Source organism: Abramis brama (assembly GCF_963993115.1).
Source record: "Abramis brama genome assembly, chromosome: 23".
NCBI lineage: Eukaryota > Metazoa > Chordata > Actinopteri > Cypriniformes > Leuciscidae > Abramis > Abramis brama.
In genome coordinates this window covers 8,124,661-8,151,652 of record NC_139985.1, presented here as the reverse complement: position 1 = coordinate 8,151,652, position 26,992 = coordinate 8,124,661, and the positions used below count along the sequence as shown (strand labels likewise).

The 26,992-nt window shown below is 38.2% G+C and overlaps 1 protein-coding gene across 3 annotated transcripts in view; it reads left to right on the top strand.

Moving 5' to 3' along the window:
* diaph3 (diaphanous-related formin 3) overlaps positions 1–26,751 on the top strand; it is a 339,063-nt gene extending 312,312 nt beyond the window's left edge. For all 3 annotated transcript variants that reach the window (XM_084101805.1, XM_084101803.1, XM_084101804.1), the window contains one exon: positions 25,137–26,751. In XM_084101805.1, the coding sequence (XP_083957931.1) occupies positions 25,137–25,396 (260 nt within the window). In that variant the 3' untranslated portion in view covers positions 25,397–26,751. The remainder of the gene's footprint in view (positions 1–25,136) is intronic.
* The last annotated feature ends 241 nt before the right edge of the window (positions 26,752–26,992 follow it).

The following is a 26,992-nucleotide window of genomic DNA, read 5'->3' as shown; positions in this document are numbered from 1 at the left end:
TGTGTGCGTGCCTATGTATGCATGCATTTGTATGTGTGTGCGTGTATGAAAAAAAGTGTCCTGAATGAAAACTGTGCAACCCAATGTCACAAAAAATACTTTTTATAATATTTTATTTTCTATAATATATGTATTATAGTTCATTTTTCAACTTTAAATAAAGTGTTAGTTTCTTTCATTCGTGATTTTTCTTTTTTTTTTTTTTTCTAAATAAAAATCAGTAAATTTATTCTCGTTTTTTTATTTTTGTCTATTTAAATTATATTTACAAACTCACCACACACAGTAATGGTCAATAACTGTAATTTGTTGAAAGCTAATCTTTTTTCTGAAAAAGATGACACCTTGCACATGAAGATAGCACATTGTTTTAGAATTTTATAGTCAAAAGATCTAAATATGTGAAAAAAAAACTATTTTAGCTTCAGGTTCTAAAGGGTTAAGCATCAAGTTATCATAATCAGTTGAATTCAATAATGTTTATTGAAATCATAATGGCTGCAGGAAATTCAGCTTTGGCATTACATGAATAAATTACATTTAAATTGTATGGTAAATTGTAATATTTCACATTATTACTGTTTTTATAATCAAATAAATACAGTCTTTGGTGAACATAAAATACTTTTTTTTTTCAAAAGCATAAAAAATATAGTTATATGGACTAGATATATTTTATTAGTTATCTTTTCCTGCCTCTTTCTCCTTTACTCCTCTTTCGACATTGTCTTAGACTAAATATGATCAATCTGGCACTGTGTAAGGCAGTTTGGCCTGGTGCCGTTGTGTGCATGTGTTTTATTTGATTGAGTTTAAAGGAAACGCTGTGAGTTCATCTGCTGTGGAGTGACTGAATACAAGGTCAAGTGTTCTGAGACTTACTTCTCCTCAGAAGTGACCTCCTCAGACAGTCATCAGTCGCAAACGCTTGATTTAATTATTAATAAGAGGATGCACTCAACAGTTACTGTAAACGGTTATACATCTGAACCCAGTGTTCACTTTTTTTAAGTTAAACACTCATGTTTGTTTTGTTTAGATGAACTTAAAAGAATAGTTCACCCAAACGAGAAAATTCTTTCATTCACTCGTTCTCATGTAGTTCCAAACCAATTATTTTGTGTTCTGCAAAACACTAAAGATGATTTTGAAGGTCAATGGGGTTCAAAACAAAAACAAAAACACAAAAACAAAAAAAACGTACATCTTGCTCTGCAGTACATCTTGCTCTCTTTCTCTTAATCTTGTGTCCTAGCTTTCCTTCCCTCTGAAGAGAGCATTCATAGTAAGTTTCAGTAATGGTTTGAAAGGCTCTACATGTCTTTATTGGATTGATTGCTCATTTGCTAAAAAGAGATAGATTTTCCCTTCCAGAGATGAGCTCTTTGATGTCAAATTTCAAAATGTCTCACATCTCATTTTAACATGGGAAAGACATTCTTATTGACAAGATTGTTGCATTTTTGCCAGTAATTTATTCTAGCGAAATGCTTCGATCTCTCCATGAGGTCTGAAATATGTCTTCTCACATCTTTTCTTTATAGACACTCATCTGTTTCATATATATATATCGTGTTTTGTTTCACTCGACTGTGATTCTAATATAAGCACACTAGCCAAAAGTAATAAAAACTACTATTAGCTGCAGGGGTTTAATTTTCAGCTTCTGACTTCAAATCCAAGTCATTGTGAGGCGTCCCTCCTCCTGTCCTTCTTTACTGGTCTTCTGCAGTGTTCACCATCACTTCAGACAAACATGCAGAAATTCTGTAGAAATAATGACTGTTATATTTTCATTATACTAAATCCAAATGAATCAAAGAATTTTAATCAAAATAAATCATTGAAATATCTCGAAGATGTTTTTGTTTTTTTTGTTAAGTAAGACAGCGTTTAAGCGAAACATTTTTAATAATATTTCACAACAAAGACATCGCCCCAAAGCAGCATAAAGGATAACTGTGGTTAAGGGGAACTGTTTATTTGTTTGACAAATCTATGAACAATTAATGAAGACTTCAAAAAATGAACACAATCTTGTAGATCTATCTTTGTGAGGACATTTATTGACACAATGCAATTAGGGCTGGGAATCACTGGGTACTTCACGATACGATACGATACGCAATACATTGTTCACGATACCGATAATATCACGATATGGCGATAATCGATATATTATCAGTAATAACTGACAATATATCATGTTTTAAGAAATAAAAAGTTTTTTTTTTTATTAGGAAAATGAATCTCCATTTATTTTTTTGGATGAAACACAATAACAAAAACAACTTGTGTCTTATCAGTTGCAACAAAACAGTCACAGACACTATTTTTGTTTTGCTGCAGATGATTTTTTTCACTCGGGAGAAATCGAGTGGAATCGGTGATGCTCGCATGGTCGCGGCTCGCAGCGTGTGAGAGGAATTACAAGCCGAGCACGTTACGAGCACCTCCTGACCTCCCGATAATTTAAAAAAAAAAAATTTCACCAGCTGTCCCTTATTGCCAAATCATACACAACCACATCAATGGGGCTATACCTCAGTGGCAGCAACAGCATGCGCATACACTGTCACTGTCACACACACACACACACTTTTCTCTCTCTCTCCCATTCGCAACATGACGGTTTAGCGCGAAAGCCCACGTGATTGCTGCCGGCTCGGGATAAAATTCATGCAGGACAGTCGTGCCTTGTACCAGCTGCTTTGACGCGATTATCAGTTAAACTGACTCGCAACGTGTGCAATATCTCACAACCTCCCGAGTGTCCGAACTCGCACCGTGTACACCCGCCCTAACGGCTTTTAAGATCGATACTTGGCAAGAGCGCATCGAGAATTGATCGCGGGAGAAAATATCGCGAGATATCGCCATATCGATATTTTGGCGCACCCCTAAATGCAATCTCTAGCTCCTGGCTCTAACTTTACCCATCACTACTAAGTGCCGAACCCTTACCCTACACCTACTGTCCCCTTAACCAAAACTTGACCCTCAAACAGGCCTTTAAAGGGGTCTCAGAAATTGACCGGTCAAAATGTCCTCATTCTGATGGTCTGAAAGCTGTGTGGCGCATCCTGTATGTGAGGTTATCTGAGGGAGAGGTGCAAAGCAGTTAAGTGCACTGCGAACGGCATAACCAGGAATAATGCAAGATCGATACATCACTTCTCTGAAAGTTGAGAGGGAAATTTACCCAACTGTCATGCACATCACCACATACTCTAAGGAGTTTTACTAAAATAAACGTGGTGAGAAAATATCTTGAGGCTCTGCCGTTATTGAGTTTTATTAGTCCCAGTTATGATTTATGGTTGTTCATGGGTATAAAGTGAGCAAGACACAAGTTAAAATATCACGATTATGGTTAAATAAGATAAGACACATCTAATATAACCAAATTACATTTATTTCCATATAAATATCACAACATACATTTATCATTCAGTCTAGCACTTTCAAATATTTATATTAAATTAATAATAAATTTATATTATACAAATACACATTGATGTATAAATATATGCGTGTAAAATGTATATTTATGTAATGGCATTGAAGGGTTTTCCGAATGAACTCATTTTGTCTAGTGAACTTCAACACATATCCCGTGCTCAGGAAGAAGTGAACTTTATACGGACCCTCAATCGGAGTGCAGCTTGTGTACATTTATGGAGTAAAAAGACTTGACTGTTTCATTTTGCCGAGCATTTTTTGGCGTATACTTTTACTGTTACACATCAAATCTCAACATGCTTTGTTTGTGTTGCTACGTTTGCATCACTAAGCCTAAAATAAAATGCCTGGCTTTGGTCTGCGCTCTGGAAGTGTTCTGTTAATAAGGCACTTTAATTGCTGAAACTAAAACTGAAACTAAAATATATAAAAAGTCAACAGAAATGTGTTCACAAAATGAAAACTAGTAAAAAAAAATATTAATAAAACTAATAAAAAAAGAAACTAAAGCGTTTGGCACATTTGAAGCCGATATAAAAAAAAAAAAAAAATTAAAAATGCAAAACTAAAATAACCTTGATGCACTGACGCGAGTCACAAAATGGTCTTTAGATGTCGGAGCGGGGGTCTAGTGGCTCGAGCAGGAGACACAATTTTTATTATGGTCTGTTATGGCCCAGTATATTTTCTGTCCCTTCTGTGCTGTTATATTGATCAAAAGTTGCAAAAGCCCTAAGAAATAAGATGCTTTTTTTTTTTTTTCTAGTCAATTTTAATCATAGGCCAAGTATTCAGTACTCGTGGGGAGTCAGAGATGTGCTGACTCACTGAAGAAAATTAGCAAGAGAACGGATCTAAATCGGCTTTTCAACTTTGACAGTGTACAGACTATCTTCATCTCTCCCTTGCTCTGTCTCTTTTAAGTTTTTGCATTGGTATGTTGTGTGTCCCCTTTTCTGGTTACTGGTGTGCGTTTCCTTTTCGTTTTCAGTTCTGACAGCTAAAGTCCCCGATATACTCATGGCGAAGTTCTTTTTCGATCTTCTCTTTGGGATGAAAAGAAGTTAGCGGTATACTGTTAGCGAACATCCAGACGCCACCTACACTGCTGAGAGTGGCGTTTAAATGAATATGCTAATATGTGCTTCCTTTCAGTAACAAAATAAACACTAAACAAAAATGACAGGGATGAGAAAACAGTAGTTAAAATAAGCATCTGATCATAGCAATGTGGATGTTTGCACTTCACGTCACATTTATATACCACTTTACAATAGATCGTTTAAAAGCAAGCAGCTTTACAGTACTAAACACAAAAAAAACAGTGTCAGTGTCTCTTTCAATTAGAATTACGCCAGAATGTTCTACTATTAAGCAGCGTTTGACATTTAGAGGTGGCTCTATTATTTATTTATTCTATATTATTTAAATATTTTAGTTTGGAAGCATTGTAAAAACCTAGTTCCTTGTTCATACAAGATTGTTTACTGTCAGACTGATACAGATGTGCATTTTAACTTTCTGAAATTGCATAGAATCAATTGGAACTGGTGATTTCAATATGCACTTGCCATTTTTCTTTGCAATATGCATCAGGCAGCTTGTTTTACACTGTGACTTGAGCAGGCTCCCACCGACAGGCCAGCGGCAGCTAATAGAGAGCGAAGAATAAGCGTATTCTATCACATTACTGTAAGCCCTCACTCTTTCTGTCTTTGTCTGTCAGTCTCTCTCTCTCTCTCTCTCTCTGACTCTCTCCATCTCTCTGTGCTGTGGATGACAGAGGCAGTCCTAACAGTAGAGGGTTCACACAGATGGTGACAGACAGAAACCCAAATCTCAGGCTAAACCTCATGGGGAGGGTTGTCACGGTTAGTTATTGCGCTCATGCTCCAAACTGAAGCCGCGTAGTGTTTACGAGTTCACCACAGTCAGGGGAGATGGAAAGAAGAAAGCTTGTAGAAATGCTTAACCCCTAACTCTTCTTCCATTATGTTTTAACTCTTTGAAACCTGTTGTTGCTGTATGCTAGCATTTAAAAATTCTCTCTCTCTCTCTCTCTCTCTCTCTCTCTCTCTCTCTCTCTCTCTCTCTCTCTCTCTCTCTCTCTCTCTCTCTCTCTCTCTCTCTCTCTCTCTCTCTCTCTCTCTCTCTCTCTCTCTATATATATATATATATATATATATATATATATATATATATATAGTGACTGATGTTTTTGTAATACTTTCCTGATAGAGCAGGTTTACGGATTTTGTAAAGCAAAAAAAAAAAAAAAAAACCTACGGTTTTCCTTATTCTAATTTTTGCACAGGCTTTCCATAACAGAAATTGCTGTGCATTCCATACCTCGGTGGGCTCAGGAATACTCCTTTGTTAAATCTCTGTACATTCAGACACTCGTGCAAAACGTTGTCAATGTCAGCCCACCACCTGGACCTCTATGACTCATTTTCCTTCTCAGCTCTTTTCCATCTCCCCTCTTGACCATTTTCCTTGTCCTTTGAGTATATCTTTGTTTGCTATCTCTAATGCCACTTGACCACTGACAGGATGCCGATGCTGACACACTTTTCCCCCGAAGGAAAAATTCTCCAACTCTGGTTAAGTTTGGGGGTGATGCTTTTTAGACAATTGTTCTTAAAATACATTTATCTCACCTAAACTGTTGCTCAAGAGTTTACACAACACACACACACAAAAAAAAAAAATGTTTTGAAAAAGTAGAACAAACAAACGCAATAGAATAAAGATACGAATGAAAAAAAAAAAAATGTATTCAGTGTTTATACACTACTATTCAGGTACAGAAATACAACAGAAACTGAATGAAGTATTCAAATTTAAAATAACACTGGGTAGTCTTTTATTCCTGTATAAATTTAATACATAGGCTATTAATCCAGATTTTTTTTTTTTTTACAATTAAAGCTTTCTTTTGTTGTTTTATCAACATTCATGACAGACACATATTAGACTGCTGTCACTTTAAGAGCTAGTGCACGGATCCATCATACAGTTACACTTTCGTTTATTTAAGACATAACCGACTGTTTACACGAGGATACTCGCCAAGAATGGAATTTTGGCATCATTTTGTCTGTTTTTAAATGCGCTATAATTCGAGAAAAAAAAAAACTCAGTTTTGTTACTCGCGAGCTGTTTGTGAAATTGTCTCGCAGAAAGTTTTAAAATGACTGACTTGATTTTATAATCTGTGTGGATTAATTTACTCATACAACCTACATGCTAAAGTGAATAAATGTTTGTGGGAATTTCCCACATTATAAGTGCGATTGACCTTATATAGACCTGCAGGAATGATTAAAATTATGCGCAATACCTGCAAACCCAGACCAAAATTCATGGCCTGTATTTAATTGTGAGTCTTGGATGCCTGAAATAGCTGCCCGGAGGCATTGCAAATATGGCCGTCGAATTAACAGACTTTCCTTGAAAGGGACTTTAACCAAAGTCTTAGCGACTTCCGTTCTAAATGCACAACTCTTGTCATTGAATTATTGGTTTAGCTTTCTAGATCAGCTTTTGAAAAACCCATATCAGTCGAGTACAGTATGTAATTCTTACATCTTTGAAGCCTTCATACCTGTTGCTCTAGAACTCATCTGTGTCTTTATTGCACTGGAGCGTGTGAAAGCCTCCATCAAAGCCTGTTCAGTCCACACAAACAACATCCCCGTGCTGTAGTGGGTCTTCTCTCTACCCGAGGGCTTGAAACACATCTGTCTTTTTCTGATCTCTCACTCCCTCTCCTCTCTTGTTAAAGAGGATATTTAAATGTGGCTGTGGGTTCAATCAGTTTTCCACCTTACATAGGATTTTAATTTGGTGTGGCTGGCATTCATCGCAACCCTCTGTAATGACCATACAAACTTAATTACGCTAATAATCATGAGGCCCACTCAGACCTCTATCCCCATATGAGTTGCAGTGGTCTGCTCCGGGCTGCATCTCCTCATCTCCTGATGAAGGCAGTGAGGCCAATTGACCTCTGCAAACATTCAGATTAATTGCCTCTCTCTTTTTCATTTCACTCTCCTCCTCTTCTTGCACTTTCAGCCATTTTAGATATTTGGAGAAAGAAGCCTTTCTGTAGCAGTGCACTCACAGGAGTGTGTTTGTGAATACGTGTGTTGTTTATGTTGTACTTTCTGCTCTGGTTTAGATTCTATCGCTGAGATTTTGAAGAATGAGAAAAGTTGTTCAGGGTGTGTGTTTGGGTCCGATATAGGGGTTTGCCGAGTAAACAACACGGGCACAGAGTTTAGAACAAAAGCTTGACATCTCATTGTTATGTGAATTTTAAACCCAGTTCTCACTATAACACCTCATAAGTGCTGAGCAAAGCTTTCATGCTTATAAAGAAAACATACTAAAACACTTACACAGTCACACATTTACCCTGCAGCATAGAAACACCAGCACTGTGTATCACATAATTGTTCAACTCAGGTGTTTTTTCAATCGTTTAGATGCCATGGACCCCCGAATATGATCATTCTGGTGCAAGGGCTCCCTATTCTAAAATGTTAAAGGCAGCTATATATTTTCATGTGTAAGGGTACATTTGTTTACTTGCTAACGTCGTCTTTTGTTCGTGCAAGTCTTTCAGAATGTGTTTATGTGCTGGTAATTGCTGGTAGGGTACTGCATGGGGCTGTGAAGTGCGCTGTGATGCTGTGAGGCACCAAAACACTGTTGCTCTACAGCAAAGTGTGTACAAAGTGATCTTTAGACATATGTGAATCAACACGGTTCTATTTTACACCAGTAGCTTTGGTTACGTGTATCAACCTACCTACCATTTTCCTTCTCTCAAAGGCCAGTTTTAACCTTCCTTTGGAAATGGATTATGGTACTTTAAAATCCTGTAGACGTATCCCCATAGACATGCATGCACACACACTCTCACGCTGAGAGCTTTTGTCTTCTTAGCCCTGATCATTAGATCTGCTCTCTGTTAAGTCAATAGTCCTTCAGGGCCACCAGGCGAGTCTCCAAGTGACTGTACCTGAACACACCCAATATACACTGATGCAATTCAATTACTCCTGTTTCCCTGTTCTATGAGGTCAAGGGAAATGTTCACTCTCTCAATTGATTCAAATCAATAATTTCAATCTAATCTGCAGCCTGTCCTTGCCACCACATGCCACTGTACTATGTCTTTATGGATTATTGGTTAGTCAGATACAAGCATCACTGTGTGTCCCGTACATCATTAGCCTCCAGAGGACTTCTGAATATTTCTGGCGTATGTTCAGGTGGGGTTTTAGAGAGCTGTGGGAACAAAGATCTCTTTGGTCTTTGGTGCTTGTTGTTGTTCGACCTGTTTTGATCAGGCATTGTTTCATTGATGAAAAGCTAGTCAGAGGTCAACCTTTTTAGTCTAAGGCAGGGAACGACAACTGGCGGCCCACGGGCCAAAACTGGCCCGCCAGCAATATTTTCTGGCCCGCCGGATTATTTTGGAAGTCCTAAATGCTGCACAAAATTCTTCCAATACTTGAGAAAAGCCGTAGCCGTAGTACTGTGTGAAACGCACATAGGGAATCATGCGGCGCGGGATTACATTTTAAAGTATAACTGTGCGTTCATACCGGACGCGAATAGCGCGTTATACGCTTGACCACTTTGTGTGCATTCGCGCGTCAAAAGACGGTAGTGGTCAGAACTCTGGTGTACTTTGGATGGAGCGGGCGGTCTGACTGACAATAGCCCACTCCCGACATCTTTTGACAGCGTATCCGCACTTAATTCTGACCACCTGTACACCTAGCTCTGAGGAGCTGTTTGGTACTGAAACCATTGTCAGTCAACAACATTCTTTTTTTGCAAGGATGTTTGAAATAGTTCGGCAGAACATAGCCTACTTCATTTGTCAGTAGGGCAATATGATTTTCGTTTATGTTGCTTTGAAATTTGAGTGATAGGCTTTGTCCTATTCAATTTGTTATTTATATTTCATACATTTTTCCTGTGGCATTTTTTTTTTTCTCTTTTTGAGTGATAGGCTTATTTCTCTGCTGACAGTACAATGTTAAAATAGCCTAATATTTATATTGACATGAACCCAATTTTTGTATAGCATTTATAATTATTATAGGCTACTTAATCTCCTTCTTTCCGTTAGAGACATTTGAATGTGAGATTATAGAAACGAGAATTTTGCGGACCCCTCAGGTCGGGAAATAAAGCGGGTGAACACAGAGTGTATTTTAAGCGGTTGCTGAATAGAACCTTGTGGGAGCGGGACGGAAAAAAACAGTCCCGCGCAGACCTTCTTAAACCTTTAGGTGTGTATGTGTGTGTCCCGAATAAATAATAATAAAAAAAGGAATAAAGTTCAAAAGTCGGACTGTAAGCGAATGAGGCATGATTGCTATTCACACCTTTATTAAAATGGCTGTAATCTGTTACCACAATAGTACTTGATCTGTTTAAAATGATTTCCTTGATATATCATGCCTAAGGTGTTAAATTCAAAATCAAAATTAAAATTTGTCTAATCCAGTAATTAATTTTTTCTATTTTTGATCTGAGCACAATCAGAAAATCAGAAAACCCGTCGTTATTCGTTTTTTTCATTTTAGTTCAGGAAATAAATAATGGAAAAACAAGTCGTTTTTCATCTTTTTATTTTTGGTTTTAATTTGAAAAAAAAACCGAATGATCCACGGACGGTGACGGACCCATCATATTCCGCGATTATAGGCCTACAGTATATAAGAGTATTTGTATCCATAGGCCTACTCTGTGTAGCTGGCCCGCCATCTACTGGCTAAAAAAAATATTGGCCCGCGGCCAAAGTTACTTGCCGACCCCTGGTCTAAGGTCACTGATTTGTGTTCATGCATCTCTCTATTGATGCTTTATCCATTAGAAGAGAGAGGGACATTTGTTCTGGTTCTCATTTAGATATGTCAGAAAATCTTTTCCTCTGTTACAGCTCTCATGTTTGATTTGCATGCATTTAAATTTTCCTCTTAAAGATGTGTCACACTAGGTTTCTCGCTATGTAGCAAATCTCAACTGCTTGATTGTTATATCGTCCAAGAATGTGATCTATATTATCGCCCAGCGATGTACGCGATATACACTTTTTTTCGATTGTCCACTTTAGACATTCTCTCATTAGTGTTAGTAGACTGTTAGGTCCAGGTAAAAGTTGAATACGTTCACGACAGTCCATGTGATGTAAAAGAAAACGTGACTCATCGGACCCGGCATCCTTCTTTCACCTTTTTTTTTGTTTTGTTTTTTGTGTGAACTATACCCTTAAATGTGCTGTTTATGACCTCTCCTCAGATCTGATATAGGAACATACTCCATCTCTCTCTGTCTTCGTCTAGGTTTCCGTGACGTTCTACAGAAGAACACAGGAGGGGCTTATTGGTGCATGTCTTTTTAATTGCTGCGTCTTTGGCCAGGGGGGAAGTGTAAAAATACACACATTCTCTCACACCCATTCAATGCACGTGTACACAAAAAAAACATGCATATCTCACCGGACAGTCATTCTTCTGTTAATTTGCATTGTTTTTCATTTTTCTCGTAACGGATCATCTGTGACCTTCAGCAAGGTCTTGCATTAAGTCTAATTGTGATGAGATGCCTGCCACAGTGGTCCAGGAGCTAAATTAACCATTAGTATTGCACAGAAGACTCCCACCACTGAACTGTTGTCTAGTATAATGATGTGTTGCTTACTATACCACTGCAACACATGAAAATGTGTGGTGCGCAACTTTACCGCTCACTTATTACCCTCCCTTGATACAAGTTCTGTAAGTGTTGGCAAATGCAGTAAAGGGTTTTTATTTGTGTGCGTGTGTGTGTGTGTGTTCAGTGAAAATATGACTCAAACTGCTATAAATCGGTGCCTTTGTTTCAAATGTCAGGCTGTTTCATTATTAATCTCAGCATGAGGTGGACAGAAACGCAGCAGTAGGTAGTTTTTTGTTTGTTTGTAAAGAATGTGTGAATAATGCTTTTACATATTTTATTAAAGTCTGTTTTTACAGGCGGTCCACTTCAGAATTCACCAAACGTAACATCTTACAAATTGTTTTCAGAAGCATCGTTGCGATCTAATTAAATAAGAAGGAATGTTTTCTGTGTGCTGTTTACGTCTTCACGCATGGGCAGAACCGCTTGCTGATTTTTTTCCTCCTGTTTGAGAGAGAAACGGGCGTGTGTTGGGCGAGAGAGGCTATGTCAGAATGGCAATGAGAGTTGACCTTTCTCGAATGCACGAGGCATCTGCTCTTATCGCCTACGCCAAAAGTCTCATTAGAGATTATGAGCTGAAACAATTTGCCTTCTTTTGCCTCCGTAGCCATTTGTTTAAGTTTAATTAAAAACACGTGACCTTCAACCTGCTTTTATGCTGTCTGAATCGAGCTTCATTTGTTTCTACTTGGGTTCTATTGACCGGAGCAGGATTAGACAGGCTGATTTGATTAAATGTACCACAGCTGTTGACATTAGTGGCGTTATTATTGTTGTATTAGAGATACAAAAGGCAGCACCGCAGTCGACCCAATTCATAGAAGAACATTTAGTGCCCATGGGTTAACACACAGGTCAGAAAAGAGAAAAATGAATCTTTGTGTTGTGTAAATGTCAATCGTATAAAGAAAATAAAGCTTGTATCCTGTTAAACAGACAGCAGAAGCGTTCCTTGTCTTGCCTTGTGTGATTGGCAGATGTATTTTTATGACCATTAACTGTAGATCTTCATAATTACTGAATGGACAGTTGCTGTTTTAGACTCGGTGAGGTAAGGGACTGAGGTTAGCCACCATTGATTCAATCAGAAAAGGTGTCAGTTAGTTGGAAATTATACAAATTTGAAATATAATAATAATAACTGGAGTAGGACTGTGGTGTCAGTTAAGTAGATAAACAGCAAAATCATGTGGGGGGAAACAGGATCTAATTTGCTAAAAGTTTACTTTTTAACAAGTTGTATTTAACAAATCACCACAAAATAGTGTTTGTGTTGCTAAATAGCTTCTTAAATAGTAGAGTGTGATGTTAGTAATGTTAGATAATTGGACATAGGACAATGCATCAACTGATAAAAAGTACCTTGAATTTAATGCAAGTCCCTTTGGATAAAAGAGTATTTATTTATTCATTTCTTTGTTGTATATATTTTGCAGGTATTAGTCAGCATCTATTGGAGGTGCTCGGATCAGGCCTGATCTGTTTGGAGAGCAGGCTAGGGAAGAGGAAGTGTGTTTTGGTAGGGAGGAGACCGGGTAGAGGAACATACGTTTTGTAGATGCGGACAGCCTGTTTACCAGAATGGCCCTGTCTGTTTGTTAAAGGAAGCTCGAGAGCCTGATGGAGCCGCCTGTAATATGATATGGCATATGAGATTTTATTTTTAGGACAGAGAAGCCTCCGTAAGAAAGGTTTATGGGGTTTTGAGTGGGTTGATCTTTTTAAATATTCAACTTCAATGAAATATGGAGCATGACTTGAGGCTGTTTTGAATTCATAAGTATGTTTCACGAGGCTGGATGTGCATATTGAAAGCTGTCGAAGGCAGTCGAGAGAGAAGCCCGGCAACTTGAGGAGAAGCACCCAGCCCGACTCTAAGTCCGGGGTGGAGCAGAGTGAGCTTAAAAGTGTGATTCTGGAGTGATTCTGTTTGATCTGATGATGTAACATCACACCTGTTCAGAATCTGTAATTTTGCTGCAATGGATCTGACTATTGACTTCTAAAACACAATTAAGACACGAATGACCCTCGACAGAAATATCTTTGTGACGGTAATATGCAACCGGCTGAGACTTATGGAAAACTAGTCTATAGTCTGTAATGAGATGGGAAGTTAATAGCAAACATCAGCTATCAATGAAGTGTTGGCCGTTGCCAGCAGTCATTAGACAGCGTTAGCCATTATCCGCATGTGGAGGTGGTAATACATTACTACAGAATCCGATCAATTACGGCCACCTCTCCCATAAGTCCCATCTCGTGGAACTGACAGTTCACTGTCTGCACCCCTCTTCTCCATCCCCCTCACACTCCTTCCTCACTCCATCTGCAGCTCATCAGTCAGTCTACTCATTAACCTAAAGGACTTTGATGGGAGAAAAAGGGAGATATAGAGAGAATGATGGAGAGAGGGAGCGTCTAGGGAGAGAGAACACACAGACTGGACTAGGCCTGAAATCAATAGCACTTCATGACGACGGACAGGAAAAAGAGGAAGCCAGCGAGAAAGTGATAGAGGAAGAAAAAATGGGAAGAATGAAATTTTTGAATGAAAACATTATTTAACAATATTACATTTTGTTGTGGATACAGCTTTATATTTATATTAGATTATTTTAAATGTAATTTTACTATTTTAATTGATTCTCTCATTACTCTAGTCTTCATGGTCCTTCTGAAATCATTCTAATGTCCTGATTTGGTGCTGATGCTAATGTCCTGATTAGCAATGTTGAAAACGGTTGTGCGGCATAATGTTTTGTGAAGTTGTGATACATCTTTTTCTTTTTCAGGATTATATGAATAGAAATTTCTAAATAACAGCATTTAAATGAAATATAAAGTTTTGTAACAAAGTGTCTACTCACTTTTGATAAATTGAATGAGTCTATGCTGATAAATAAAAGTATTAATTTGTTTCACAAAAAAGTTTACTGATGAAAAACTTTTAACCAGTAGTGCATATACTGTATGTAATTTATTTAGACTCCAAAGTACTACTCCTTATATATACAATAGGCAAACTTAATCAGCTGTATTTTATACTTTATAGTACCCAGTGTTTAAATTGATACATTTTTCAAAATATTTTAAATTTGGTCTAGTTGACTAAAATGATATGCCTTTTCACAGAGAGTAAAATACAGTACAATGAAAATTGCTTAACAAAATATTCACTCAATTTAAAGCATATTTTCTTTTGAAGACAAAAAACAACGACTAAAACAAACCAAGAAAGAAAAACTGTAGGAATCACTGAAAGGGAGTCTGGGAATTGGAAGAAAGATGGAGTGAGACAGCCGCAGACAGCGATATAAATGAGAGTGGGCTGGATTGAATAATTACCCATCCCTGCAGCAATGCACAGACAGATGTCCTGTAGCAGAAAATATTCAGGAAACTCATCAGGTTTGGCATTCAAATGAAGATTCCTTCTCTCTAATTACTTTAAACCCCAGCCCAACTTCCTGTTCTGAGGAGCTTCACAGAGACTGTGACGACTGATTTCATTTGAATCTTTTGCTAATTGTGCAGCTCTCCAACAGTTCACCCTAGTTGCAGCGAGCAGATTCACAATGACAGATATACGTTACTTCCAATTAGAGGTATGGTTTCACCCACATGCATGTATCCGCTCACAAATGTTCAAGAACTTTCCTTTGCAGTAGAGCAGCTCGTGAAGAGGGCCCAGCCTACCTGATCTCAGCAACTGTCAGGATACACTCTGTTGTGTCTCATCTGTCACAAAATCTGTTTCAAACTTGGTCCCAAAGCTTATGGTCTGATAGTTTGCATCTGTGATGCCAACAGAACATTTGAGCAGGTTGACTAGACAATGCTGGGTCTTCCTTTTGAGCTTTTGTTTCTGAAGATGAATTCCATCAACATGTCAGACAGACAGCCAGGAAACTTTATTAGTAAACCAAAATCATTTAGCAGGCTCCTTTATCCTAAAATGATTCCCAGCACACTTATTACTGAGACAATAGCCCTGGAGCAACCAGGGATTGTTTATTTCCTAAAGAAAGAATGGCGATAGCTAATGAATTTCTCTTTGTTGGGTCTGAACCTTTGTTACCAGCCCAGATCTTTAATCGCTATTCAACACCCCATGTTGGTGGACTTGTCCAGGACCTTTAAGAAAGCATTTACCCAATCATCATTTATGTTGTTTGTTCAGAAAACAAAAGATATTTTGAAGAATGAAGTCAATTACCATTGACTTATATTGATTAGAGAGAGAAAAAAACACACATTTCAAGAAGGTTTTACAGGTTTGGAACAACATGATGTTGGGTAAATAATGACGACATTTGCAATTTGGGCTGAACTATCCCTTTAAGGCAGTTGATGAATCATAATCAGATCAAATTACTGTATGAAAGTTCAACCAAAGCAGAGGGGACAAGAGGGATGTTGTAGCCATATTAGCTAGCATCTAGCTAGCATGTAGATGTAGCAGTGATTACACACCACTCGATTGATCAACACTTTTCTGGGCTCTGATCCTTCTGATTACCCCCAAACCTTGTATTTGTTGTCTTTGTCATGGAGGATCTACAGTATGCATCAGGCCATGTGCTGTCCAACCCGTTTCTGTTTTCTTGAGAATGTTTTGTTTCAGTAAGACAAAGTAGCATTCTATTGGTCACATGACTAGGACAGACTCAAACTGCAATGCAGAAGTTGTTTCTTGTTCATTTGTTCTTTATCTTTGAGGCTGCGTTTGTCTGTGTATTATTGGTCTTGTTCTGGTTTGTTTGGGCGGATGACTGCTAGTTAGAGCATGTATGTTAAATTAAAATACTTAAGAGCATATGTGTGAAATACCTGAAATAGTTGTATCACTCCCTTATGTATGCACATACTGTATGCATGTGCAGTCTTTACCTCTTTTAACCGCTAATGTTGTTCAAAATGGCATACTGATTATTTTGTCAACATCAAAGATCTCTCTAGAGTCTCTCTGATGCTGAGATACAGATGTTTCATCTCAAAATCAAATCTCTCTCTCTCTCTCTCTCTCTCTCTCTCTCTCTCTCTCTCTCTCTCTCTCTCTCTCTCCCTCTCTCTCTCTCTCTCTCCCTCTTTCCCTCTCTCTCCCTCTCCCTCTCCCTCTCTCTTGGATATAATTTGGTGACATTCTCTTCTCTCCCCGGGTTCAAGTAAGCATTAAGCCGTTTTCATTTGTAATTAATTTTTGTGAGGCGCTGAATGCTGTGGGATTACAACTCCCCACTGCTGCTCTTTGTTAAAGACTCTGATTGTTCAATACAACTGCCACAACTGAGAGAAAGAGAGTTTATACAGGTGGACATTGTGACGGTGGTAATCATTAAATCACCCGTTACAGAACTGCACTGTTACCCCACCATTTTAACATCAAAATATATATATATATATATATATAATTTTTTTTTTTTTTTTTAAGTCTTATTGTATAACTCTTAGGTTTTTGTCTCCCTCAAGCGCTTGGTGTACTTCAGTCAAAACAGAAATTATTCTCATACAACAATTTCAAAACATTAGAGCATGGTATTCACTAAATCATATATATATATACAGTATACATAACCATCTTGACCAACCAATAAAGAAACATATCATCAAACAATGTGATAAATGTATTTAACAAAATATAAGTCCACAAATAAAGTCAATGAAGTGATTGGTTCAACTCATGTAACATAAAAGCAATAACTAGTAGAATGCATTAACCTCTTCTATTAGTTCATGAATAACTTTCACCTCAGAAATTTTAGCATTCGTTAGTTGAGGGGTAAGTGTGTGTGTGTAGGTGATCTCAGTTTGTTGCGTCTTTTTTGTAGGTTGAGGGCGAGTGAATAGTTTAAGAGGAAGAGTGTACTGTTCCAGTCCTACCTGGAGTCAGACTCACAGTACCTTGGCTTTGTGTCTCACAGTCCACAATGAAAACGGGTAACTCACTCACAGTGCTGCAGCGTTCAGCTCCCGCTCAGCCCAGGCAACTCTGATAAGTAACTCTGAGTGTCTTTCAGGAATAGGAACAACGATAATCCAGACACTCTTTCACAGTGCAGCCAGCGAAATACTTAGAGACGCAGCTATCTTCTATCGAGTTTGTCCTTTTCGGCGGCGTTGTAATGGAAACTCATAAAAATGTCTACTATTCAGCTCACGCACAGCCCAAACACAGCCGATGAACGAGTGTCCTTCAGGAATCGAGACATCGAGTGCAGCCAGCGAAATGCTTAGAAACACCAGATAAGTATGATCTAGACAAGCATTAAGCTGGTTTAGATCATACTTATCTGACCGCTACCATTTTGTCTATTTGAATGGAGAAAAATCGATCATAACTTCAGTAAACTATGGAGTGCCGCAGGGATCTGTGTTGGGCCCTCTATTATTCTCAATATATATGATGCCACTTGGAAATATTATAAGGAAACATGGAATTAGTTTCCATTGTTATGCTGATGACACTCAAATATATATTTCATCACGGCCGGATGAAAACGCTAAATTATCCAAATTGACAGAGTGTGTTAAAGATATAAAAGATTGGATGACGCGTAATTTTCTTTTATTAAATCCAGACAAGACAGGTAATACTTATCGGTTCAAAAAACCACCCACAGAACCTCTCACAATACAACTTTAACATCGTAGGATGTCCTGTTACTTTATCCTCTACAGTAAAAGACCTGGGTGTTATACTCGATTGTAACCTGTCTTTTGAAAATCATATTTCATATGTTACAAAAACAGCCTTTTTCCACCTTAGAAACATTGCTAAGCTACGTAATATGCTATCAGTTTCTGATGCAGAAAAGTTAGTTCATGCATTCATGACCTCGAGACTAGATTACTGTAATGCTTTATTAGCCGGTTGTCCTGCATCCTCAATAAACAAGCTACAGTTAGTCCAAAATGCAGCCGCTAGAGTTCTTACTAGATCAAGAAAATATGATCATATAACACCGATTTTATCATCACTGCATTGGTTACCTATAAAGTTCCGTATTAATTACAAGGTATTGCTACTGACTTATAAAGCCCTAAACGGCTTAGCTCCAATCGTTTTAACGGATCTTCTATCGCCCTATAATCCATCGCGCTCTTTAAGATCAATAAATTCGAGGCTTTTGGTCATACCTAGGATATCCAGATCAACCAAAGGAGGGAGAGCATTTTCACATTTGGCTCCGAAACTCTGGAATAGTCTTCCTGATACTGTTCGTTGCTCGGACTCGCTCTCCCAGTTTAAAACTAGATTAAAGACGCATCTTTTCGGCCAGGCATTCATATAATATTTTTAATCTTACAGTTCAAACTACAATCCGGCCTCTAGTTCATAAATGCCAGAGGAGAACTGGCCCCGACTGAGCCTGGGTTCTCCCAAGGTTTTTTTTTTCTCCATTAGGTCACCTGATGGAGTTTTAGGACACCATTAGGTCACTTGATGGAGTTTTTTCGGTTCTGTTGCTTAAATAATTCCACTACGTCCTTCAGTCTCACCGAACCTCTCCTAATAACCACATTGCATTTTGGTCAATGTAGTTCCTTATTTCTGCCACAACATACCAGAGTTAGAGTACAGATTGGACCAGGACCAAGACTAGACCCCTTCAAGACACAGATCTGATGGTCCAAAGACTTTGATTACACTGCAGTTTTTCTATATTTTACCATGCAGGGACATCATATCAGACAGATTCATCAGACAGATTGTGGAGACTGAAGATACTACACTATCTTAAAGGGATAGTTTACCCAAAAATGAAAACTCTGTTATCATTTACTCACCCTCATGTCATTTCAAAACTGTAATTCAAAAAATACTTTTTTTTTATTCTGTACAACATAAAATATGTTCTTTTGTTCGTACAATGGAAGTCAATAGTCGCCAAAACTGTTTAGTTACCAACATTCTTCAAAATACCTTCTTTTCTGTTCCACAGAAGAAAGTCATACAGGTTTGGAATGACATGAGGGTGAGTAAATAATGGCCAAAAATTAACTTTACTATATTTACTAAGATATTGTAAAGACTGTCAACTGTTATTGGCCATAAATTGAAAGTCATTGGGGTACAGAACCTTCAAATACATGCAAATACGTGCACGTGCACGCGCACACACACACACACACACACAGAGGCACATAAAACAAAGAGATGCACACGCAACATAGACAATGTCTTTGGAGAAGAAAAGGAAACCTCTGAATTATGCCGTTTAAACGTGAATCATTACTTATTCTCTTTCTGTGTTTCAGTGTTCACACTCGCTGATCCCAGAACAACACATGGACTAGCTTTGATATGTTTGACTCTTGCTTGGGTTCAGAGGTTATGCTACTTCTTCAGCTTGGTAATTAGAGAGTTACAGCCTCTCTGGAACCTCTTCTCCTCCTCCTTTTTATCTTTTTAATATTAATTGCCTTCCCTCTGTCATAAATGTCAGTCGAAGAGCATAGAAACCCATAAAAACATGCTTTACCTGTGGCACCAGTGGGCGGCTTTTGGGTGCCCGGTGTATGAGGCATGTCTCCACTGATATGCTTAATTACTGCTTAACTCATGTAGGCATAGGGGCTAATGTGCAGGTCATCGCTCTCCGAGTCCTTCAGTCAGACAAAGAGGGACATTAGAGCATTATGGGCTCTGAATTACAGCCCTCTTTATCAGTCAAGGCTTGCCTCTCGCACTGGTCTCATCATTTGAGAGCCACCACATCAAATACGCACACACAGTCTCTCACAGTCTGACATTGTTTGCCATTTGTGCAGAACCAAACCCATATTCTGTCGCCCAGGGTTCTGTGTTATTCATGTGGCAACCCATAATCACGTCTCTTTGCACCGTAAGGCATCAATTAAGGCATAATTTATTACCAGTATTTCTGGTCTAATTCACCCGCTCAGAATTAGCTCTGATTTCCCTTGACCTTGTCCGCATGTGCCATCTCCCCTTTTCCCGCCTAAATGTAGATAAACGAGCGCGCACAGAGTCCAAACGAAAGAGGGCCAGTAGGACAGCCTGATCATTAAGCTAAATTTAGTCATCAAACAGTAGTGTTACATCAGCTCACTTTGGCTTACATAGATGCTATAATTCACAGCAGGCGAACTTTAATTCCACATGCATTGTCCCTAGAAAAAAACTCAGTGGACTCAGACTTTGCTTTGGCTGATAAGTGGCAGCCCAACATAGTACCAGTATTATTATTTTTATGCATGCACCAATATTTGCCCAATTAGATACTATTACATTATAGGGGATAATCATTTCAGTTGTTAAAATTCTGACGATAAAAGTGAAAAAATAAACGCCAAAAAGGATTCTACAGTTTAATATAGTATGTATGTATGTGTGTATATATATAGAGAGAGAGAGAGAGAGAGAATACTGAAAAATTTTACATTTAAATGTTCTTCTTACCAAACCAGCATATTAAAATGATTTCTGAAGGATCATGTGACACTAAAGACTGAAGTCATGGCTGCAGTAAATTCAGCATTGCTATCACAGGAATAAATTACATTTTAAAATATATTACAATAGAACACGGTTACTTTAAATTGTAAAAATATTTCACAATATTACTGTTTTTACTGTAATTTTGATCTTATAACAGCAGCCTTCGTGAGCATAATAGACTTATTTCAAAGCCATTTTAAAAACTTTTGAATAGTAGTATTTAAATATATAAAATATAAAGTGATGCTGATAGATAATAATAATAATAATGATGATAAACAAAAAAAATATTTAATGTCAGGCAATAACTGATTTGATACTGATTTATTGTGCACCCTTATTGTTTATCACATAAATGCATTTGGGACGCGTGTAAAGTCCCGTCAAAGGAGTATCAGTAGCATGAACGTCTACCCTGTTCCTCCCACTGAGCAAAGTCATGTTAATTTCCATGCAAATGTAACCTTAGCCATTCACCAGGTGCCATTTCCAGGTTTAGAACGCTAGATTGCAGTCAGACGTATGGTATAATCATTCCTAATACTTCTATAGATTATATGGCGAGCCGTACGGCGTGCAGAGGGGGAAATTATGTGTCACCGATTGCATTGTGCAGAGCTCCTAAAGTCCCGAATGGTGTGAGACAGGCTCCATTGCAACTAATCGGACGCCTGTCTGCGTGCGAGCTCGTTAGGTTGATCAAGTGCCCTCATCTGCTGTCACGTTCCGTCGAGTCTCCTGCCAAAACTTCTGCTGAAGAGTAGGGGAAAGAAAGGAGGAGAGCAAAGAGATGAAAAGAAAGTGAGTTTCTCAGCGGCCCCCAGTGCAAATGCAAATTGATCAAATGATCTCTAAAGTCAGAAACCGGTATTTCAGCCCTGTTCTATTTGAAGAGAGGAATGAGACAGTCTCTTTCAGATGGCACAGTCTGGACGTGAGTGAGTTTTTATGAGCCTAACTGAGGAGATACGTACTGATGAAAGATTTCTACCGCAGTGTGTGTTTGCTTCATAGACGCTTGGGGGAATCTGAAAGGATGGACGGATTTGAATGTTTTTAGAATATTAATTGAACGTTATTCGGCCAGAGAGATACAAGATTAGATTTTTATTTAATTGACTTTTGCATTTTAAGCTTGTCCTACAATAGAGTACATGTTCTACCATATTAAAGGAATAGTTCAGTCCAGAAATGTCAACATTTACTCACCCTCATGATGTTCCTCAATGGAACGCAAAAGGACAGTATGTCCAAGCTGTTTTTTTTCCTTGCAACGAAAGTGAATAGTGGCCAAAACTGTCAAGCAAGATTTTCTCCTTATAACTAATTTCAGTCTGTTGCGTATATCGAGCTATTAAATGAGTTAGAAGATCCATATAGACTATTATTTATAGGATGTTTTTGAGGCTTTTTTTGGGTGAGTAAATGAATTTTCATTTTTGGGTGATCTATCCCTTTCATTTATTTATTTAATGATGCTTGAAGAATCATAAACTCATTTCATTATGGAAGGCACAATGAAACATTTAATTGAACTAGCTGCTGAACTTTAGCTTTTACATTCTTAAGTTGTATTATTATGATGATTCCAGATTCAGAACCATAAAAATAACTGGAAATAACTGTATTAGATAGAGCTTGACTGTCACAGCTGCTCACTGCTTTGTGTCTCTAGTACTACATCTAGCTCCTGTTTTCTTTTTCTTTTTTTCTGCTCTCTCCCTCTTTCTCTCACTTCTTATAACAAGTTTAGAAAAAACTTGGCATCTGCTGCTTCCTGGTGAATGTGAAAAGAATAAATCAGAAGTCATATAGTGGTGCAGTGTCTCCATCGTACTGTAGCTTGTGTTTTAGCACTCATTAAGAAACACAGACCTCATCCTCACGCTAATGAGAGACACGCAGCCTCTACATATCAACAGGGTCAGTTTGCAGCACCCGAGCCAGCTAAAAAGTAGGAGAGGATAAAGCAACTAAGCAGTATGGTGCCGAACAAAGACATGTGGAGAAAAAGAAAGATTCTTTTAAGAAAGGGAAACAGCAAATGGGACGAGCAGGAAATGAAGGCGAAAGTGGAAGAGCCGAAGAGACTAATGAAAGTGGCCTGAAGCATAGGGCAGAGAGCGGCACACAGAGACAAACGAGTGCACATTCTCACAAAGCAGTAATGAGAGCGCAGAGAACTCACTACCACACACACCCGACCATGGCTCGCCACACACTCCTATTCTGTACTTTACAGCTATCATTCATCTTAAACCACTCATTTACTCTGCATGACACAATGGACTAAAATTCTGTCCCATTTACTGTATGTTTCATCATTGAGAGCATGCACAAGATTATAGACATTCACTAACATTCGAGAAGCACATTGCTTAGATAAGCCATGAGATTGCTTATTATATGCTGCCTTTAAAAAGGTCAACACTCATGATAGCATTCACACATTATTTATTCTGACAGTTCTTGACTTATACATACTGTAATCATGCATAACCTATAGGGTCTAAATATAAGATATATTAGTGGTGCTTGTTAAGGCTAATGACACTATTATTATTGTACATAGACTACTGTTAAATTGGCAGCAATGACATTTACAAAAGTTTGCCATTTCAAATGAATGCTGTTCTTTTGTACTTTCTTTTCATCAAAGAATCTTGAAAAAAAAAAAAACATGGTTTCCAACTTTCCATCAAAATATTAAACAGTACATCATGGTCATGGACAAGCAGGCACTTGCCTTGAGATAATGTAAATGTAGTTTCTTTTGCTATCATGGTCTTACAGCTTGATGAATGTGGTTTATTGTGTTGGAGGTCTGCTGCAGTGCCTAAATTTGCAGCTAAGACCTTTAGAAACTGTTATGAGTTGATACCAAATCAGCTGCAGTTGAGCCTTTTCAGTGGGAAATTTGTTGGAGGATGAAGAAACCATCATGTCTGCATGCTCCTTTATTGCAGTATTTTTGCTTTGCTGTGGAAGTTTATCGCTGGCTCTTTTCTTCTCGCTCTCTCTCTCGTTCTCCATCTTTTCTTGTTTGTAGAGATTGTCCTTGTTTAAAGCACTCATACATCACTCTGTCCCTCGCTCCTGCACTGAAGTGAACGAGTGTGCTCTGCACCTTGGTGAGGCTCTGTTTGTAATGCAGGAGGGTTTTTTTATTTATTTTTCGTGCACCGTGGCTGTAATATACGCTCTCATCAGAGAGCCGAGCCTGGCGCAGGAATCGCCGCTGATGTGATGATAAAGCCGTTGAGTCTAGAACCAATCTGGAAAACTTATAGTAGTTTGTCAGGCGCACCTTTCCATAAAGCATCCATAAAGGTCAGTGCAAGGTCAGATGAATATGGATTTTTTTTTTCCTGCTTTTTTCCTCTCATTTGCTTGGTTTTGTTTTTCCTACATAAAAATGTATACATCCAAATAATGTAAATATACAGTTGTTCTAAATCTCTCGAGACCAATGGAAGTCAATTTCCACATCAGAGTATAAAAAAGAAAAAAATATGATATTTATATCACATAATTGTGATTTTATCTCACATTTGCCACTTCATATTCTGCAGTCAACTTTATTGCTTGCATTTGTGACTATATTTCACATGTGACTTCTCATAATTGCAACTTTATATTATTATTATTAATTGTTAATTTAATAATTAAGACTTAAAATTACACATGCAAGATATGAAGTTGTAATAATTAAAAGTAAAAACTATTATAAAAACCACAAATGAGAGGAATAATATCTGACTTTATATCTCAGTTACTTGTTATTGTTTCTGTTACCCAGAAAATAGGCTTCAAGTGAGACCACATTTGATCAAATTTGTCGTTTAAAAATGTTAAAATCCATTTTAAGATGTTTAGAAGTGAAATTAAGATTCTAAATTATTTCAAGGTATTTAAGCTAACGCTGCTGCTATTAGTTTTTTTTTTTCAGTTAAATTGTAATGCTGATCATATAATTGAAAACTAATGCTTTGATCAAAATCAAAGCATTTTTCGCTGGTGATCTCAGACTTGTGAACTCCTCTGACTACACCTCACAGTCTGGATGGTGGTAAGAGTGAGTGAGAAAAGATGGCTTTAAGTTGTTCAGGTACAGTAGATGTGCTGGGTAGTGAATCATTAAGCCAGTGAAACGCTTCCCACCAGCCCCTGCACCACATCACAGATCAGAGATTTAATGCTGGAAAGGCTAGAAGAGCAGCGGCGGCAATAAAAAGGGCGAGAGGTGACAGTACTGAGGTGAGCGAGCGTATGCGCCTCTTTAATTTTTATTGTGTTGTCATGTTGTCAGCATCGCTCTCCGTCTTCCGCTCTCATTTCTTTGATGACTTTAGTGTCTACACAACCCGTCCTCAAAGAGCTGCTAACTTTTATAAACGTTTTCATGAGAACCTGTTTTTCTTTCTCTCTCCCCATCTCTCTCCCATCCCTCCTGCAGAAAACATGAAGGCACCTCTGCAAAGGTCACGGTCGCGGCAGAATATCAATTTCAACTCGACACGAGCACCCACTGCCCAGGAGCCTCATTACGAGAGCGAACCCCATCCGTCTGCAGCCCACAGGCCGACCCACCGGCCTGAGAGAGAGAAAGAAAGAGCGAGAGAGCGAGAAAAGGAAAAAGAGCAAACTCCGACGCTTTGCTCATCCAGTGGTGACACGGATGTGGAGGCCTTGCTCGCCCGTCTGCGTGCCCTATGATGACATCACCGCCTCCTCGGACCTCTCGGGTTTGACCTGTGTGTAGTCACTACGGTGACACAGACACAGAAAAGAAACACAAAGCTCACAGTCACCTTTTGCTAATAAATGCCGGCGGGTCGCGCACATACGCGCATAGGAAAAGTCTTAACAATTAACCTTTCCCATCCGTCTCCTCTGCCCTTTTACCTCCAACAACACACTTCTTGTCCACAGAATGCAAGTCATTTTGCTGGTTTGGTCCAGGATGAAAACTCACTGTTTTTTATTAAGCAGCTAATTACTGGATGATTTACACTGACCTTTGGGCCAAGCACTCATCTTTTTTTATGTCATAAACAGACCAATTATTACTCTTTAAAAGGCTTCACACTGCTCTTCAAGGCACATGTGTCTTTTCACATATGTAGACGCTTTGAGCAATAACAGTTCAAATTTGTCAAATCGAATTTACCCTTTATGGTTTCAGACTCATTTTACCCCCGCTAGCTATAGCATATAATATAGCTATATCTTTAAATGTTTATTATAAATATAAATAACTTTTTTCAGTGTGATTGACCCTTGTTTGTATTCATGTTAATGCCAAATTAATCCTAAAAAGTTGTATTATGCATGGAACTCATTATACTTAACGATTACTGATGTACTCATTTTTTTCTAAATAAAAAAAGAATGTATTAGTTGGGTTTCGTCCCCCTCAAGAGAGACGGTACTATGCAAGAGCAGCGGTTCTGTATTACGAGACAGCAGATCCCTGAGTGCCAGGAGTATTTGTACTACTTAGCAATCCTCACTGATATAATGCACTCTCTTTCTCTGCACATTTGTTCTTGGATCTGTTGCTTTTCCAAATAATGTTTCCTTTTTCTTTGCTTTTTTATTTGTTAGACATTCGATTTCTTTTGTTTCCTTTAGTGTGTGTCTGTCTCATTGTGTGCACGTGTTTGTCTGGTGTTTTCTCATTGTATAATTGGCACGTTTTCACATTCCTCCTCATGATGTTTTCTGTTCTGCTACTCCTGATGTGATTTTCCTCTTTACTGCTCTCAATCAGGCGTGACATCAGAATGAGATTACCTGTGAAATCACATCTCTTTCTCTCTCTCTTGTTCTCCCTGGACTTACTGCACTCGCATCACCTTTTTTGATTCTTTGAAACAACATTCTTGTTATTGGATAGACATTTTTGCGATGACATCCGTTGGTGAAATGTTTCAAATAAAATAAAGAAAAGAAAAATGATGCAACAAACTCTTTTGTTTGGCTTTAAAAGAGACGAATGTCACTTGTTTTTTTGGTTTTTTTTCGTTCCACTTCCACTTTCAGTTTCCCTCATTAAAAGAGTGCATATGTTTTCTCGCATCTTCTCGTTCTTTCAGAAATCTCATTTTATGCACGGTTACCTGAGAGTCGGGGGGGTGAGGACAAGAAGGGAGGGTAGCACCTCCTGGAGAGATGAAAGCCTCTGCTACCCGCAATCACGCTGCTTATTGTATTGTAAATAATAATTAATGCTGTTTCCAAAGGTGTACGTTCCAGTTTAATTAATCCAGTGGAAATGTGGGAGGGAGTTTTGGCCGTGGACTTTCACAG